This window comes from Beta vulgaris, chromosome 6 (assembly GCF_026745355.1).
Source record: "Beta vulgaris subsp. vulgaris cultivar EL10 chromosome 6, EL10.2, whole genome shotgun sequence".
Classification (NCBI taxonomy): Eukaryota; Viridiplantae; Streptophyta; class Magnoliopsida; order Caryophyllales; family Amaranthaceae; genus Beta; species Beta vulgaris.
Window position 1 is genome coordinate 5,972,054 of NC_079207.1, and position 18,621 is coordinate 5,990,674.

An 18,621-nucleotide genomic window follows, 5' to 3' on the forward strand; every position below is an offset into this window, starting at 1 on the left:
ATAATAGTTCATTTTAGATTCAATATGATCTCATATAAAGATTCAGTGGAGTAGATCGGTGATCATGGGCCAAGTGGAGTCGGATTTTGTCCTAAAAAAGTGGCCCATTTCGGCTTAAAGCTCGGGCCAACTTTTCTACACAAAAAACCCCGCTATTTTTGGGGGTTGGGCTAAGATGATTTTCATCATAGAAATGTTTTTTGAGGAAAAGAAAATGAAAGTTGACCATCTTAAATGTGTGGCTCATATTCATTGAGGCTCGACATTTTCAGTGATCATATTTCAATTACGATCACGTTAGAATTTTCCCTCTCTAAATGTCCAAAAGAAGGGAGGCATAAACTTAAAAAAAGAAATTGTTCATCCTAGATGGAACTTGTGACCCGTTTGATTGGTGGTCATAAATGGAGGTAATGGTAACGTAATTTGATGTAAATTACCACCCAATACCACCTTCCCAAGTGGTAATGGTAATGTGGGATTTTCTTTACAAATTTACACTATAATAATGCATTAACATTTTCACCTTTTATGACATCTAACCAAAGTTAGGGAATTGAAAGTTTTACGACAATACTAATTATTAAAAGATATGGACTAATTTTAATATAAAAGTAGAACTAGTCACTAGATGAATTAAACCACTCACCAAAAGAAATTAACCTAGTCACTATAGACTAATTCTCTTTTTAATATTGAGCTTATTATTACCTAATCTATACAAATATATAAAAAGGCATGCAAAAACAAAAAACTGTGCCACATGACACTCTACCTAGAGAGTTTTAGTTCATATAATCCATGTATAATAAAAAATTTAAGAAATTGCAGAGTATAAAGTTTGATCTCAAGACCTCAAATACATATACTAAAGTTTTAACTACTAAGATAAGTTGTATTTGGTGTTATTATCATAAATTATTATATTAATAAATGAATTTTTTTTCTTACCCGTAGCAACGCCCGAGCCTAATAATTAGTTTTAATTTATAAGTAGGCGAGCTCTTGGAAAACAACTCTTTTAGACAATTACCATGCCTGAACACTTTCAACCCAAAAAGACAAAACACACTATCAGTAAAACAAAACCGAAAGCAACAGACAAATTCAACCAAATTTTAGTACTTCTCTAAAAATAACCAAGCAAGAGATGGTCAAAACTCAAAACCGTCAAAATTGAAAATCAGTCATTGGATGTATTCCATTGAAGAAAGCACCGCATAATAATAAAACTCTCATTCTCATCCCTCCTACCCAGATCTCACACTTTCTATTTTCTTTTTTCATACTAAAAAAACTAACCATATTTCATTCCTAAATTTCTCTATTTCTTTCTATTTTTCCAAACTTCAAAGGTATTCCCTTTCTTTTTCTTTAAAGTTTAACCCCTTTTAATTCTTGTTTTTTAATTTCCATTTTCTGTATTTTATTTGACTTATTCTTCTTCAACTTGGAGGAATCTTAATCATATAAAGATTCCACCTTTATATTTATATATATGATTGATTATTAAACTTACTCCATTTTTTTTTCTAAATCTAGTAGTTGGGAACGAACTTCATTTCGTTTGGTGTACAAGTTGTTGGGTTTTTCATTGAAGTTTTCAACTGCTTGAATTTTCTACGAAATAAGGCCGTGTTTGGTGTTTTTTTTGGGTTAGTTGAAGATTAAAGGGACTTTTTTTCCCTTTTCTTTTGTGGGTTGATTTAATTATTTTGGTTGGTGTTGTTCCGATGCCGGAGGAGGACTTAGTGGAAGTGAAATTCCGGTTATATGACGGGTCGGATATCGGGCCCTTCCGTTATTCACCGGGTTCAACTGTTGCCCAACTTAAAGAAAGAATTGTTGCTGAGTGGCCCAAAGGTTTGTTAATCTTATTACTTTGATATTATATGTTTTCTTTATGTTGAATTGTTGATGTTGTTATTTTGTTAGGAATTTGATTGTATTGATTTTATGTTAGTATGTTAAGAACTTGGAATTTGTTTTATGCTTTTGTGGGTTTTTCATTTAGTAGTATGAAAATTAATATATTTTGAGAAGAAAGATGAGGTGTTGTAACTTGTAACAATGAGTTATTGAGCTTTCTGCTGTATTGGGTCCTATGGAAGGGATTAGCTTAAGCCTGCCCTTGTCGCGGGCGGTTTTGTATGGATACTGGTAGGTTCCATAAGATTAATGATTCTTCTTGCAAGATGGAGAATAGTCTATATTAATCGATTAGTAATCGAATTTTAGTAGCAATATATTGCAAGGGAAATTATATGCTTGGAATTTTAATATGGTTTGAGCAATACTGTTGTTTAATGACTACAGAAAATTTAACAGTCACAAGTTGAGACCTGCAAGATATAGCATTCGTATGGGACGATTGAGGGATAGCTCTTTAACTGTATGAATTGTCAGGGAGGGAGAGTTGTGATTTTGAAGTACCATAAGTGAGATTGTGAGGGGCTATCTATAGGCACAAGAATTTGTTAGCCTGTTGACCATGGTTTGATTAGCTGTTGTATATTATTGGGCCTGATTTAATGGGTGTTTTCCTTTTCTGGTCGAGGTTGGTTTTGTCCTTTTAGGATAGGTTAGTTAGCTGCTGGATGAATCCCCAAGAAAGATAGTCATTTGTATAACTTCCTACTCTTGTAAGTTGCAAAAGTAGAGGTAGATTTTTGGATAAACTGGGTCATCTGTTGTGTTTCTTAACGTACTAAAGTTTGATTTCATTATTTCTCCATTACTCGAGTTTTTGGAAACCTTTATGGTGCTTGTCCACCATTCTAACCCAAATCAAGTCTTTCGGCACATGGACTTGTTGGAGCCAACACTGCCCAGAACCATTCTTACATGCATGATTTTACATTGCAATCATGAAATAAATGCTTATAGGATAGTCATAGAGAGAGAGAGAGAGCGTAGGACAAAGGGGAAAATTTAATGATATCAGGTAATTCTATCATTTGAAATATTTAAGATTACGGGATACTGTCTTAAATAACACTAAGGTAAACTTTCAAAATACAATGTTATCTTAATCTCTCAAAAGTTTGTTTTGTGGAAGGTTTTTTTTTTTTTTTTTTTAAGGATAACGGATGGAAAATTTTGAGCATTTTTACAACAAATGTTATTTTGAAGTTTTCTCATGCCTCACATAATTTTCTTGTCTTACTCTGTATTCTTAACCTTATCTTCACTTATTTTAGGAAAAGTAACTTCATATAAGATAAGTTTAGGGTTAATGCCTAAGTTCAGGGTTAAGTTGAGTTCAGAGCCAATAAGTGATACTAAGCTCATTCACTGTCACAAAAAGTTTCAATAAATTGACATAAGTTAAGCTTAGTTCAAGTGAAGTTTTTTTTCCTGGAAACAAAGTGAAATAAATTTTATTGATGGCGTCCTTTGGTTATCCGATAATGCTATTAGATTACTGTTAAGATAAAAATGTAATTGTTGTTTAAGGATTTTTGGGAGAACCTTTGAGATTTTGTCATATAAGTACCGTGAATATTTTTTTTCAGCACAGAGTCTCGTGTTTATTATGTTTTTAATCTTGTGTTTAGCCAACAGTGAACTTTTGTATGGGATGGAGGGTGTAGTGCCTCTTTCATAACATTTATGCCTTGGCGGTGTGTTGGAGAGCAGGACTTGTGTCATTGTGTGCACTGCCTTGTGTTAGGTGTATAATAGTAATCGGTCTTAGAGGTGTCAAAAACTGGGCCGACCCACGGGTGAACCCGCATGCGACCCAGACCCAACCTGTTCCGAGCCGAGAGTGGTCGGTTGGAAAGCCGACCCATTCCGACCCAATGTTCACCCGTGCCCAGTTTAACCCGTGTAATTAGTAACCCAACCTGAGTTGGGCCGACCCAATTGTACCCGTACCCAGTTGCACCCGTGAATAACGACCCAGACCCAATCTGTTTCCGACCCAAAATGACTCGCACCCAACTTCACCCGCCAATGACCCAGTTAAACCCACCCAGTTATCGACCAACCCAGTTATCACCCAACCCAGTTACCACCCAACCCAGTTGTGACCCAACCCAGCTATCACCGACCCAGTTGTGACCCAACCCAGCTATCACCGACCCAGTTGTGACCCAACCCAGCTATCACCGACACAGTTGTGACCCAACCCAGCTATCACCGACCCAGTTGTGACCCAACCCAGCTATCACCGACCCAGTTTCGACCCAACCCTGTTAGCACCCGACCCAACTAAACCCGACTCAATGGCATTCCGACCCAACACCAATTATTTGTTTTTGGGGTGCAAGACCGAAGACGTATAAGATTACCATTTATTTCAAGTTTTATCTTTCTTTTTTTTTTTCAAAAATCGATGGAACACATTTTTTGATTTTTTCTGACAAGTACATCAATATTTGGAGTAGTTCTCGATTAGGCGGAGATGAAACACATAGTTTCTGTTGTTAGACATGCATTTAAGCCATGACTTCCGTACACCATAGGGCATAATCCATAAGGTATCTTAATTCTTAACCTCCAACTTTTTTTTAATTTATGTAAATAGTTGAATTGAATTAATCATTATGTACATTTTCAGCCCATTTATATTTGGAACGTGTTTGAACGTGTTTGAACAAGTGTGTTTGAACGTGTTCATTATGTACATTTTCAGCCCATTTATATTATCCATAAGACTTACTTAATGTTTGAACGTGTTCGGTCCTTGTTACTTAATGTTTTAATGTCTAATAAAGAAATAGTGAAGATGTCTCTCTCTAACGATCAAACATTTGTTTTACTTAGTATTTAATAAATATTAGAAATAAAATAAATAAAATCAGACTTAAAGTATTAAATAAAAAAAAATATAAAATTAAAATTGAACAAAAACTGCCATTAATCATTCCAAGCTTCCAACATCATTACAAAATCAGCAACCCTAATATAAAAGGGGCAACATCCATTACATCCATTAATCATTAAAACATTAGACCTTTACAACATTCCCTAATACCCAACAAGTTAGATTATCATTACTAATAAGCAAAAAAATTATATAATGATCATCATTTACATGGCCCAACAAAGCAGCAAAAAGTTAGTACAAAAAATTCCAATTTCCTACCAAAGCAGCCACTAATACGCCCCTTCAATTCCAAAAAATTTCAAAAAGTTAGTACAAAAAGTTGGTATCTCATGACCTTCATCAATGAGAGTGTGTTCCCATGTTTCAAAAACTTGGTATCAGGTGAATTCTCCATCTTCACCCTCTACATAAATCTCCAAGTCATCCTTGCTAACACCACCACCAGCCTCCAAGACACCACCACCAGCATGTATCCCACCACCAACAGCATGTACCCCACCACCACCAGCCTCCAAACCACCACCACCAGCCTGCACCCCAACACCACCAGCATGTACCCCACCACCGACAGCCTCTAAACCACATACTATCAACAGTCATGTAATAAATTTATTCAATTTAATATAAAAGAATTGATTCAATATAGTATACATTTATAATTGTTTTTACAAAATGTATGTTCAAAATCTCACATAAAAAAAAACAGTCACATTATGAATTAATTAATCAATTTAATATAAAAGAATTGGTTCAATTTAATATACAATTTTAATTATTTTCCAAAATGTATGTTCCATATCTCACATAAAAAAACAGTCATATAAAATAGGGTTTAGGGTTTAGGGTTTAGGGTTTTATCCCCAACCCTAAACTCAACCCCTAAACAAAAACCCTAAACTCTAGACCCTAAACAGAAACCCTAAACTCAAATCCTAAACAAAAACCCTAAGCTCTAAACCCTAAACAGAAATCCTAAACACAAACCCTAAACAGTCAAGCCCTAAATAGTCAAGCCCTAAACCCTAGTCAAGCCCTAAATAGTCAAGCCCTAAACCCAAATACAAAGCTCAAAGACAGTCCAAACTCCAAATGTCCAATATAAACAAGCACCCAGAAAAAAGCCCAAAACACAATGCCCAAAACTTGCACCCAGAAAACAGGAACATACATGAACAGAACTTATGAAGTATGAACCCAGAACACAAACCCTAGATCATATTATTATTTAACATAAATAAATTTTATTAATTTTATTATTCAATTTAAGTAAAAGTGTAAAATCCGAGGCTAGATTCTAGAACACAAACCCTAGATGATTTTATTATTCAGATCTCACATAAAAAAACTAATTATGATTGTTATATATAATTATAATTCTTATAATTAAATGAAGAACTAATACAAAAGCAAAATAAAAGGCAAACCGCAAACATGGCTTTGTAACATACAATGGCAAATTCAGATCTCACATTTTCCGTACATAAATAAAAGGCAATCATCAATAAGAATAACTAAATAAGTGAATAACTATAAGTTTATAATCAATAATCCTTATGGTTGTTACTTGTTACATGTTAGTTGTTACTTGTTACTTGAATTCTTATGCAATCATCAATAAGAATAACTAAATAAGTGAATAACTAATAGAGTAATAGGCGATACTTAGGCAATAGGCCAACTTTATGATCATTTGATTTATGTCAACCTTAACAGCTTAACTGAACGAAATTCGATCAATGTTTCATCCTCTACTGATACAATGACATGATTATTATTTCATACTGATTATTGACCATGATCTACTTTCATAGCTTCAATATTTCATCTTCATCCTTTAGTGATATAGTGTATGATTATGTATAATCTTCTGATCTTCATATGACATATTCGATTAAGTGATTAACATTGATGATTGTTACTTGTTGAGTTGTTCCATGATCGATGAAAAGTCGAACAATTTTATAATTACAAATTAATTAAGATGCTTTCATTAATGTTTTAACGTCAACCTAATTCTTTAATTCTAACTCTTTTTGTTGCTATATATTAACTGATTCAGATTTCAGACAAAAGAGTAAGTAAGTCACTAACTAACAAAATGTTTAAGTTTAATAGTTTATTAACCCTCACACTATAAGTCTATAACTCTATAATCAATAATCCTTATGGCTGTTTGATGTTAGCTGTTACTTGTTATATGTTAGTTGTTACTTGTTACTTGTTACTTGAATACATATGCAATCATGAATAAGAATAACTAAATAACTGAATAACTAATGAGCGATACTTACTAGTTACTACTTAGTAACTTAGTCAATAGGCCAGTTGCCAATAGCCAATAATCGTGAATGACCCAATAATATAAGTATAATTTATAAGTCTTATTGTAGTAACATTTCAAATTAATAATAATAATATAAGTATCAAACTAGTAATGATTCAATGTATTATTAAAAAATTAACAATTACCCAACCACAATTCACAATATCAGTATAATTACAGATTACTATAATATACCACTATAAGTATAAAGTATAATGACTATAATCTATACCACAATATCATAATACGCCACGGAGCCGCCGATTCGATATTTAGTCGTTCCAAGAACCAAGTCGGCAAGTCCCACCGAGATCCGATTTTTGTCGACCCAAGTCGAAATCCGATTTATTCTGACCGAAGTCCCAAGTCATTCCGATAGTCGATTTGTTGAACACTCAATTAATTCTGAAGGTCGATTTATTCTGACGCAATTCATTCCCATATCGATTTCTTTTGACCCAAGTAATTCCGGAATCCGGATTATTCCGACCCAAGTTATTCCGATATCGATTTCTTTCGACCCAAGTAACCCGAAAGCCAATTTCTTCCAAACCAAGTAATTCCGAAAGCCGCATTATTCCTACCCAACTTATTCCGATATCGATTTCTTCCGACCCAAGTAACCCGAAACCGACTTTCTTCCAACCTTAGTAATTCCGGAAGTCGAATTATTCCGACCAAAGTTATTCCGATATCGATTCCGACCCAAGTAACCCGAAAACCGATTTCTTCCGACCCAAGTCATTCTAAACCCGATTTCTTCCGACCAAAGTTATTCCGATATCGATTTCTTCCGACCCAAGTAACCCGAAAGCCGATTTCTTCCGACCCAAGTCATTCCGAAACCCGATTTCTTCCGACCCAAGTTATTCCGATATCGATTTCTTCCGGCCCAAGTAACCCGAAAGCCGTTTTCTTAAGACCCAAGTCATTCCGAAACCCGATTTCTTCCGACCCAAGTTATTCCGATATCGATTTATTCCGACCCAAGTAACCCGAAAGCCGATTTCTTACGACCCAAGTCATTCCGAAACCCGATTTCTTCCGACCCAAGTCATTCCGAAAGCCGATTTCTTCCGACCCAAGTTATTCCGAAAGCCGATTTCTTCCGACCCAAGTCATTCCGAAAGCCGATTTCGACCGACTTCACCTTATTCCATTCCGACCCAAATTCACCCAACCCAGATACCGGCCGACCCAGTCTCACCCGACCCATTTCCGACCTAGTTCCGAGATCCTCTCACCCAGTTCACCCGACCCAAGTTCACCCGACCCACCCAGTTCCGACCCATGACACGGTGTCACCCAGATTATTCCGACCCAAATCATTCCGACCCAGCCTGGGTCAACCCAAACCCAGCCAGTGACCCAGATTGACACCTCTAATCGGTCTAAAGGTGAATTTATATCTTTGTTAAGTTTCATCCTCGTGAAATTTATAGATTTCATATTTTTTCCTTCCCAGTATTTGTAAAGGAGGAAATGTAACAAGAAGAAAAAGATCTCCAAGATCAGTTAATGTAGGTTAGCGTGTTTCTACATTGGATAACACTTTGCCACTCTTCCTTTAATTTTCTTATCCATATTTGGGCATTAATTCTTGTAATTGACAGTTTCACAACCATGTGGTGAAGTTCTTTCAATTTACTTGTCTTCTCTATTTGTTGGGGGTGGGGTGGTGGTGGTGGTCACCGGTCGGACCATTGATCATGTTTGTTCAGTTTGTTGGAGATTTCACGAACCTATACCACATACTAAAAGCTTCTTCTTCTCTTACCAGTATGTGAAGTTGAGTGGCTCATTTGATGCAGGCTATGGGACTTAATGGTAGGAGGGTTTGGATGTTTTTGTCGAGCTCTTTGAGTAAGTTCATTGTTAAGACACCTACATTGATTGTTAAAAGACCTATTTTACGGGCATTAGGTTGAACTTTATGATTAGTAGAGATAAGAATTTTTGAGTATCAGACAAAGTTGTTTGAATGTGTGAAACCATTGGATGATAGAGTTGCTTTTATTTGCCCAAATTGGAAGATTTTTAATTTGGCTATCCCCGTATAGAGTGAAACCTGAATTTCGCATAGGTGAAGAATACATTGGACATATTGCAACCTATTATTAGCTTGTTATTCTTTTTCTAGTAGCTTGTTGCCTTTTTTTTTTTTTTTTTTTTTTTTATCTTGGTATGATTGTGGAAGTAGTATCGCCTGCTAGATTATTGATGCTCTCCATCATGTGGCATATGTGTCCTGCTATAAGCATGTATGTTTGGATGTGGGGTGATGGATTGAGGGACATCTCATCTTGATTTTTTGTCACCTAGTGGACCATGTATTCCTTTTGTGTTGGTGATGTAGGTTGCATTTTTGTCTTATATAATAGGCTTGGATAGAAAGAGGTGCTCTGTATTACGCGGGCTAGTATTTGCATTTATAAAGCAACCCGTCCCTAGGAAAACAGTAAGATCAAAATTATGAGCTTATATTTTGAGATAGGTCTTTTCACTATCTTGGAAATTTCTATCATCTTAACTGTCGATTGGGGGTGGGGAAAGATCATATAATTGCTGAATAGAGGGAAGGGGACAAACACTAAGGAATCAGGTTGTTTTACTAGGCTCATCTGTTTCATTGCTACAGACTACAATGGTAATGCCCACTGATTTCGAGCAGTGAAGTGAATATTATACTGATTAACATAAAGTGGCTTTTGAAAGAGCTTGGATGAGGCCACACCACCACAGGTATGAGGACTAAGCATTGGCCCTTGTATCAGGTGAAAGAGGTTGATGTGCAGGGCACTGCTTCAAAAAAATGAGCATTGCTGTTGCTGGCTCCACTTGTCTGAGGAGTCTGTTTGGAAGCTTAATGGAGTTCAACATGTGTTTTCTTTTAGATTAAATTGTTTGCTGACAGTAGAGGGTTCAGATGTACTATATTGCATGCAAGGATAAGAAGGGAGTTAAGTTTATTTGCTTTATGCTAGATGATTTCGTTTGAGATCTACAGTTCTCTGGTGTTGAATTTCGTGAGCTCCTTAGGCAGAAGAAGTTTGCAGGCTCAGAAGGCAATAGAAAATTTTAGATGCTAGCTATTTCTTACCTTGAATACTTGCGCAAGATGATAGGAGTTAGAGATCAATGAAATCATGAAGGGAATGTAGGTTGCTTGTTCTAGATGTTCCGTGACATCTGAAACTGCTTATCAGGCGAATCATTGATCAAGTGGGATTTGTGTGAAAATCAGCATCAACATTATGCTAATGTCCCTAAATAGGTTTGTGTCCATGGGAGGGGAAAGATGGTATATTACTATATTTGGATTTTGCAGCATTACCCTATCCTTTTACCTGCTGCTACTTTATAATAAAGGGGAATCACATAGTTTTAGTTGTGGTCATTTTGAGGTTTGTCATCATACAGAATGTTGAAAGATGACTGTGACGGATAATAACATTTGATCAAGATGGCTCAAGCCCCTTTTTGAGGCATGAAATAAGGCAAGAGCAACTCACACAGTGATAAGAGTGAGAATCTGATATATGATTATGTTCAGCAAGTCAGGAATATTGCTTATTACTTTGACAGGTCTACTGAAGCTTGTATTCTGCCAATTTTGTAGGGAGTTTGGGCGTGCTTTCCTTCGGAACTATCTAGTTATGGGAAGGTCTCTCATGTCCTTATTTGACTGCATTATGATTAAGAGATGGCAATCAAAACAGGATTTTTTTCCCCATGTATTGTAGATTGTATATGCATCTGATTAATAAGTATGTTATCAGCTGTAGATTTTATGTATACTGATTAAAAGCAAATTTATAGATTTGAGGTAAATTGCTAAAGAAGAGTCGGAGTAAAACCATAAATCTAGTGTAGAATGAATCAAATATGTCATTTGGGTCATGAATTTGCTCTGAGCAGTGAGGACCTTTTGCATATTAGCATTTCTTAGAATTTCGGAATGCCTATTCGCTGTACTGATTATTAATGATTTACTTAGTAGACAATCATACTTCTAAAATATCTCACTTGGTTTTCTGCTGTGCTCCTTATGCAGCATTTTAGGTTCCTTAATTTTATTTATATATATAATAATTTTTGAAAGATCTGTTTTTGGTTTATTCTAGATAAGAAGGTCAGTCCGAAGGCTGCGAATGATATCAAGATTATAAGTGGTGGTAGGATTTTGGAGAACAGCAAGAATGTTGGTCAATGTCGGATTCCCTTTGGTGAGCTTCAAAAAGCGGTTATTACAATGCATGTTGTTGTTCAACCATCTGTAGCAAAATCAAAAACAGGTATTTCCACTGAGCACTTTGGATTTTTTCATTTTGCCTTCCACAACATACTTTTTGTACCCAAAGAGATTAAATTTTCGTATATAAGTGACGTACACCCTTCAGCTGTTGTCTATGGCTGCTGAATGGAACTTGAATTGTTTCATGTCCTTACCTATCTTGGTTGTCAGATCCCAAGCTATACTGGTTGAAGAACCTCTAAACCTAAATGCTCCTGAAAGCATTTCCATGCTATTGCATATATATGGAAATTAATGTAGTGTATCTGTTTATGATATCTGAATATCCATTTGACTTAAATATTACTATCATCATGGTCTGAAACTTTGATGAAGTAGAGTCTTAATACATATGTAATAAATTCTGGTTAGAATACTGATTAGGAAATGTCAAAGATGCAATTATATTATGATGAAATACGTAGTTAATTTTACCGATTTTAATTGCCAATCTCTAATTACTACCTTTTCTAGCAATCCAAAGTTCCAATTAGCAATGACCAGTTCCATCCAATCTGCTCCGTTCTCCTTCCGTGTAATCTATGAAAGCATGAGCTCCTTGACAACAGGGCTGGATCCTGATACGAAAAACTAGCACCAATAATTTGACGGAGGATATTGTTAGAGTTTTATACTAAAAGATCCAGGTGGGAGATACAAAACTTCTAGATCAAAGGTCAATATCATGAAGTTATAGTTTATAAGAAAGGGATAATGCTATATTGCCAGGATAGTTCTCCATTTCAAGTTACTTCAGCAGTTTCATTTGCTACTGCTGGTTGCCGTTTTATGTCATCAGTCTCTGCCTTTTCTTGTTCAAATTGAACCAGAGTGCTCAGCAGATCTTGTAATCCATGCAGTTTAACCACATTCATTGGTGATTGTTCAAAGATAGTATCCCGTGGTACTTGAACTCTTCTGTCTTGTCTTTAGCGTATCAAGGCCTGTTCTTGATTGTATCAGTCTTATTTTCATTCCTCTAGACCACTCTTGCTACTTTCCAAACTAATGCTTCCATTAACCTTTTTCTTTCTAACTGGTAATAATATTATCCACGTTTGAATTTGTGAAATTCTTCTCCTTCATCACATGTTGCATCCTCTGACTTGAAGATTGAGTGGGTATTATCTTCAAGAGAAATGACATTTGTGCTTGAGTTTGTTAGGGTTTGAACTTAGCTTTTGCCTATAAGTAGCCACAAACCCTTCAACAAAATTAAAGCTTACAAGTCGTAGAAATGGTTTTTAATCAAAACCTTGAGGATAAGAGCAATTCTGACATATCTTGAAGAATTGATATTCATGTTTTGTGATTTAGTAACCTCCAAACACATGTACAACAATCAATTTGCTCTAGTTAGAGTTTTTCGAAAAATGAGATCTCTGCTGGTCTATCAGGCTTTTAGTCTAGCTAGGTTTGGGATTGATTGGCAAAGTCCAGGACTCTAGCTCGAGGAAGTAACTGGCCTATACGAGGCTAGATTGCAAATTTAAAAGTAGCTTTTAATTTCTTTCGATTAATATTATACTCAATAATATCTAGCAAAATTCTTAATGATTGGTGTGCCATCAAGAGGTTAGTATATTTCTATTTTTTTCCCCCAGGCTGGCTTCTTAAGTTGCATTTGAATGTAGTTGAACTTCCATTCTATTGGATGTCAGATACATGTTCTTCTAAGTTTCTGTTTTGTTTAGTGTAAAAGACAAAAATTATCTGTTGTTTCATTCTTTTTATATGGCTCTCTTTCATTTGTCTCTTTTTCCCCTTCTTCTCTGATAGGTGTTCTCTTAAATTTTCCTTAATCTATTTCTTTTTGGGGTGGGGAGGGGGTGAGATGGAAGGCTTGCTGTATAGGATATTTTTGGCCATTCTGTTTCCCCTTCCCTTTTGTTTTAGAGTGTATATTAGGCTGCTTGGAGTTTCATTTGTTAAAGATATTTGACTTGCTGAATACAGATGTTATGATTGTGGGGTAGAAACTGAGGATCAGCCACGGATCAAAGTAGAAAGCTAAGTGTAGGATGCATTGTAAGAAGAAAATGTAAAAATTTTGAAAAATAATATTCAATTATTATGCTAAAAAACATGCAACTTGCAAGTGTAATGAAAAGAACATGCAAGTACATTGATCAAAAAGATGGAAATGTGATAAAAACACGCAGGTGGTACGTAAGCATATGCATGTGTAAAACGTCTAAAATCTATATTGCGCTAAGGATATCGATCTTAAAGGGAAAAAATGTATTGGACTGCTGTTGGGAACTAAAGTGTGGTTATGCGAGGGTATGTTGATCTGAAAAAGGGACTGTCGATTCATCAGATTGGTGCCTGTTTTACTCGTAATACCCTCTTACCTTAAACATAACTTATGAGCTCTTATATTGCTTATTATTGGTATGGGTTTGATGAGTAGTCATAAATAATGAGGTATTCTGGTTTTGATGGCTACCAATTAGTATGAGCTTTCATGTAATAAGAGATGCCTGATGGCTTTTGGGCTATGGAAGTCTAATAATAGGAATGGGTTTGATATAAGGGTTAAATTTATGTAATTATTTCTATCGTTCTATAATTGGATGGCAAAGCAACCTCTTAACCCTTACTGCCTTACAACATAAGGATGATGATAAAGAATATATGGATAGGGTTTGTGACCAGTGTAAGTGGACGATAGAAAAGTAATCATGGGTCGTTACAACTTCTGCACAAGTTTTAGGAAGAGTTCATTTTCTGCTGGAGACAATTCTTGACCTTGAAACTTGATGGCCCATCAATAGGAGCCCTAAAGAAAATTACTATCTAAGTTAAGCATTGTCTGTTATTTTTCTGGCCCCAAGGGAGTTTACTCAACCCATTTCGCACTGCTCAAGTAAGTGTGCGACTCCATATGAGGACCTCCTTCCCTTCTGCCCACTCTCCGTTCACACGGTTCTCAAAGCAGAGGAGGAAGGGTGAGCAGGAGGTACCACGAGCCCTCTGCCCCACACATCTATCCAGAAGCAAGTGTAGTTCACCGGTTTCACCAAATGCTCTTATCTCTCGGCAAAGATCGTGTGAGTGTGCAGTTATGCTTTGGATGCTTCGCCATAGAATAGTTCGAGTCGTTTTCCCGTTCTTTTCCAGAGCACTCGCTTTATATCTCCGATACACAAGGAAAGACGCGGTAGGAAGAAAGCACCCCTAGCCTTTGTTCGGCCGATCGTTCCGCTTGCATCTCGCATTCACGCCCTTGTTTGACTGCCTCTTGGGGATGAAGTTGTAGATACGTTATTGTTAGTGGGTCATTGCGGGTCAGCATCTCCGAAAGAAACAGAGGATTTCATGTAGTGACTCTGCGATTGCCCTCTAAATTCAAAATAAGGTAAAGCTTGAAGATAAGTTTTTTACTCTATTAATTCCTATTCAATAGATCAATTGAAATCAATGAATCTATTTTTTCAATGCATCCATTGTTGCATTACTGACCTAAGTGCAAGGATGCAGCTTTATATTTAGAAATTAATGACAGTTATATGGAATATAGAACCTATAAAGGCAAAGATAAGAGCAATTACTATCTTAGTGATTGATATTAAAGAGTCTTAGATAGACCATAAACCTTCCATATCATACGCAATTTTTCTATCCAATTTCGCACTTGACATGCAAAGCACAACCTATCTTCACAGAGAAAGAGAAGGATCTTCTACCCGCAGTGCGGTGCGAACTCAATTTCAATGAAATAAAGAATACGCAACTGCGCCTGTTAACTCGGATAGCCTTTCAATGAGATCAAGTTCATCCTGCCATGAAATATGTATTGGTTGAGAATCATGGTATTTGACCCTAAAGGTACGTAGCTATAGGCTTATAGATGTTGGCTGTATTGGGACTGTTATTGCTAACAAGTGAAATTATTGACCCAGAGGATACTGGGCAGATCAGCCTAGAAGAAGATTTACCAGTGGTTGACTAGAGGAACCCCCCCCCCCCCAATCCCCCCAAAAAAAGAAAAATCCTATCCCAACCCACATCCAACTAGGATCATTTTAATCGAGTGCAGGTCGTAGCATTTTAATGGTTGACATAACCAAGGGATTTAGTTTGGATTTGTTTATATGGTTATGTTTAAATTTTTACAACCAGTAATACTTTTCTTTTTGAAAACTTTGGATGTATGCTGTATAGGAACTATAGTATGTACTTGGTGATTACACCATTTATATAAATGTAGGTCATTTTTGCAGTCAGTTTATCAACTGTCTTGTCTTTTTAGATGCTATATGAATATTCATTATTGTTGTAACTTTCTTTGAAGCATTCTCTTGTTTATGTATGGCTGCTGAGTTGTTGCTGTTTCTTCCCTGCAGAAAAGAAAATTGATGACTCTCAAAGAAAGGGAATCTGTTCATGTTCGATACTGTAAGAATTTATGTTGTGACCAGATCTGTTATGTCGCGTGTTGTGTGCATGTTGTTGGGTAATCAATCTCTTGAGTCAAACAATTATGATGCTGGAAAACCTGAATAATTCAAGAGCTGAGAAGATCGATCTTTACTGCTTAAGTTTGCTAGGAATTGTGTGTATGACGGTGCAGGGCTATCCATGATGTATTTCAAAATTGACTTAGGGGGACGAAAACCCGTGTATCATGTATCTGGTCCTTCAAATTTTTATTAGTTTTAAACATGCAGGAGGAGATTTATTTGGCTAAGGAGAATGCTCATTAAGATAAAATGGTACAGTTGTAATGTATAGTAGGAGGGCAAGAAAAGGAGATACTACTTTGGTTTTTGTCTTATGATTGTGATCTGAATGGAATTTCTCACGGACAGCTATATCTGTTCATTCAGTTTTGAATTTCAGTCTGATTAGATTGGGCAATCAAGTGGCCTTCGCTGTTTTGGCATCACTAAAGATACATTATGGTATGTTTTCCCAGTATTCCAAGTCAAGGTCAGACACTGACTAGTTTGGGCTAGTCTGCTTCGGGCGAGTGCCCTCTATTTCACTCAGGCCCTTAATTTAACGCTAGGCAAACCAGTTCCAAGAGACCGAGCATGATAGATAGATCATGTCGACTCAGACGCAACACGTCTTGGCTTTCAATTGAGTTGATCATCCTTATTTCACCTTTCCCTTAGGAAATGTTGCATCTCTAAAGGCCTGGACAATAGGCATGTTAGCAATAAATTTCAGTAGTGGCATGAAGTCATAAGTTTCATGGGAAGTGAGTAGGCCGTATAAATACCCACCACACCTAAAACATCCCCTTCTCCATGACTACCATTAATTTACAAGCTTAATCACTCTTCTCTCTCTTCCTCACAGTCTATTGAATAAGACATCAGAGAGTCACATGTCTTTGTTTTCAGCGAAAAGGATAAATGTCTACAAATTCTTATTTGTGGGTTGTCCTCATTTTTGTAAAGTAAAATCAATTTTCTCCACTTGCTCTATTCATCCCCCCCATCATAAAGGAAAACTACTTTCTCAAATCCCCTCTTTTCTCCATTGTAGTATCTGTATTCTGTACTATCATTCAGTGTTCTTCCATCAAAATTTGATGCTACATTGCTCATGTTTTTCTCCTTATTTCTCTCTTAATTTTGGCTTTCATGGAGAAATCTAGCATTGTATGTCTTGTTCTCTTCTTCATTACACTCTCAGCCTCATTCTCTCAAGGTGGTCATGGTCATCACTCTGCTTCTAAACCCAGGTCTCAGATCACTGTCATTGGTACTGTTTACTGTGATATATGCTCCAATAACACCTTTTCTAGGCACAGCTACTTTTTACCAGGTAAACATGAGGTTTAATCTTTATTATAACTACTCGAAACTATGCGAAAAAAGTGTTGGTAATCAATTGTTGGAGTCTCAAAAGGACTCTACTTGGAATAATTTTGGTAATTTCATACCTATTTGAGTATCAATTGTTACTCAAGTAGTACCATTTCGCTACCAATAGGAAGAGGCATAGGTATCAAATGTTCTTTGTGTTGGTTGCCTTGGTGGAGTTCGGAGTCCGGAGTCCGGAACTCCACCTGTTGGTTGCCAAGACAAGCTCAGACTGTGCCTGTTCTTTGTGCTGCTCAAACCTTCACTAGTAAATTCTCAATTTTCTTTTAAAAGACAAACACGACAAAGTTGTCGTGCTTTCAGTTTTCAAAATTAACATGATTACTTCATTATAAGTTGTTCTTCAACAAAAAAAAATGTGAATTTGACTTGATTTTGTTGTGGGGGGATTGATATTTGATACACAAAAACATAGGAGTGGAAGTGAAAGTAGATTGCAAGTTCAAGGCAACAGCAGCAAGAGCAGCAGAAGAAATAACATTTTCAGTGAGTAGAACAACAAATGAATATGGTTGGTACAAATTGGAGATACCATCAGTAGATGGGATAGAATGTGCAAGAGGAGCAACAGTTGAATCAGTTTGCAGGGCAAGTTTAGTTGGAAGTTCCACTTCTAAATGTAATGTACCTGGTTATACAACTACTACTGATGTGGTCTATTTTAAGTCTAGCCAGCAAAATATCTGCATATATGGCCTCAGTGCTTTGAACTTCAGACCTTCCAGGAAAAACAAGGATTTGTGTGCAAATTAGCAAGCTGTTTATGCTCAAAATATCATTACCATGCTGCTCTCTTTGTTTCTTTCTTTTGCCTTTTTTGTCTCTTTAATATTTAATAAAAAGTAATTATATACTCATAACTTCATAAGTCATAAGTAAACTTATATTAGGAGTATCTTATATATTTATTTTTTTGGTATCTGGAAGTTTTGATCCATAATGGAGTTTAATATTACCAACCCTGAATAATAGGTCAATCTTTTTAGTCAACTTTAGAATGATTGAAGGATTGAAGATGGAATAGTTAGAAAGTCTATTAAAGGACCACAATGGTGGTAATTGGTGGTAAGTGGTATTCTGATGATTTTTCAAAACCACAAGGATACCTGATGAATTTTAGAAAACGCGAGGGTACCAGGTGAATATTAAGAAACCTCAAGAGTATCTGATGAAAAATCAAAATTTATATACTCTTGACATTTTGAGAGAAATGTAAATCAATAGTGTCATCGTTGTTATTTTTGGCTGTGTAAATGTAGTTTGGGCTGAGCAAATGTGTGATTTGAGTGAGCCCAAATTTCTCCCAACTTTATGTAGAAATTATAATCGC

At 36.1% G+C, this 18,621-nt stretch overlaps 2 protein-coding genes across 7 annotated transcripts; both read left to right on the forward strand.

Moving 5' to 3' along the window:
* The first annotated feature begins 1,123 nt into the window (after positions 1-1,123).
* On the forward strand, positions 1,124-16,290 carry LOC104895229 (membrane-anchored ubiquitin-fold protein 3). 6 transcript variants are annotated; one of them, XR_007275097.2, is made up of 6 exons: positions 1,124-1,355; positions 1,546-1,863; positions 8,969-9,020; positions 11,282-11,452; positions 15,120-15,282; positions 15,801-16,290. XR_007275097.2 is itself a non-coding variant. In XM_048646112.2 (4 exons), exons 1-4 carry the CDS (start codon positions 1,774-1,776, stop codon positions 15,854-15,856), a joined length of 369 nt encoding a protein of 122 aa, XP_048502069.1. In that variant the 5' UTR covers positions 1,145-1,773; the 3' UTR covers positions 15,857-16,290. The 6 variants fall into 6 exon arrangements, 2 of the variants coding, with proteins under 2 accessions (XP_048502069.1, XP_010679981.1); XR_007275096.2 differs by having other exon boundaries at positions 1,125-1,355; positions 1,543-1,863; XR_008969755.1 differs by having other exon boundaries at positions 1,124-1,863.
* A 445-nt stretch (positions 16,291-16,735) lies between these two features.
* LOC104895230 (uncharacterized) lies at positions 16,736-18,151 on the forward strand. Its single transcript, XM_010681682.4, has 2 exons — positions 16,736-17,232; positions 17,707-18,151. The coding sequence occupies exons 1-2, from the start codon at positions 17,049-17,051 to the stop codon at positions 18,042-18,044; spliced, it is 522 nt and encodes a 173-aa protein (XP_010679984.2). The 5' UTR covers positions 16,736-17,048; the 3' UTR covers positions 18,045-18,151.
* The last annotated feature ends 470 nt before the right edge of the window (positions 18,152-18,621 follow it).

Excerpts from the sequence above, each read along its gene's own strand:
- LOC104895230 (XM_010681682.4), top strand. The coding sequence starts at position 17,049 with ATGGAGAAATCTAGCATTGTATGTCTTGTTCTCTTCTTCATTACACTC. Across the intron at positions 17,233-17,706 it reads GCACAGCTACTTTTTACCAG|GAGTGGAAGTGAAAGTAGAT; the intron begins GTAAACATGAGG and ends ACAAAAACATAG.
- LOC104895229 (XM_048646112.2), top strand. The coding sequence starts at position 1,774 with ATGACGGGTCGGATATCGGGCCCTTCCGTTATTCACCGGGTTCAACTG. Across the intron at positions 1,864-8,968 it reads TGTTGCTGAGTGGCCCAAAG|GCTATGGGACTTAATGGTAG; the intron begins GTTTGTTAATCT and ends CATTTGATGCAG. Across the intron at positions 11,453-15,800 it reads TGTAGCAAAATCAAAAACAG|AAAAGAAAATTGATGACTCT; the intron begins GTATTTCCACTG and ends TCTTCCCTGCAG.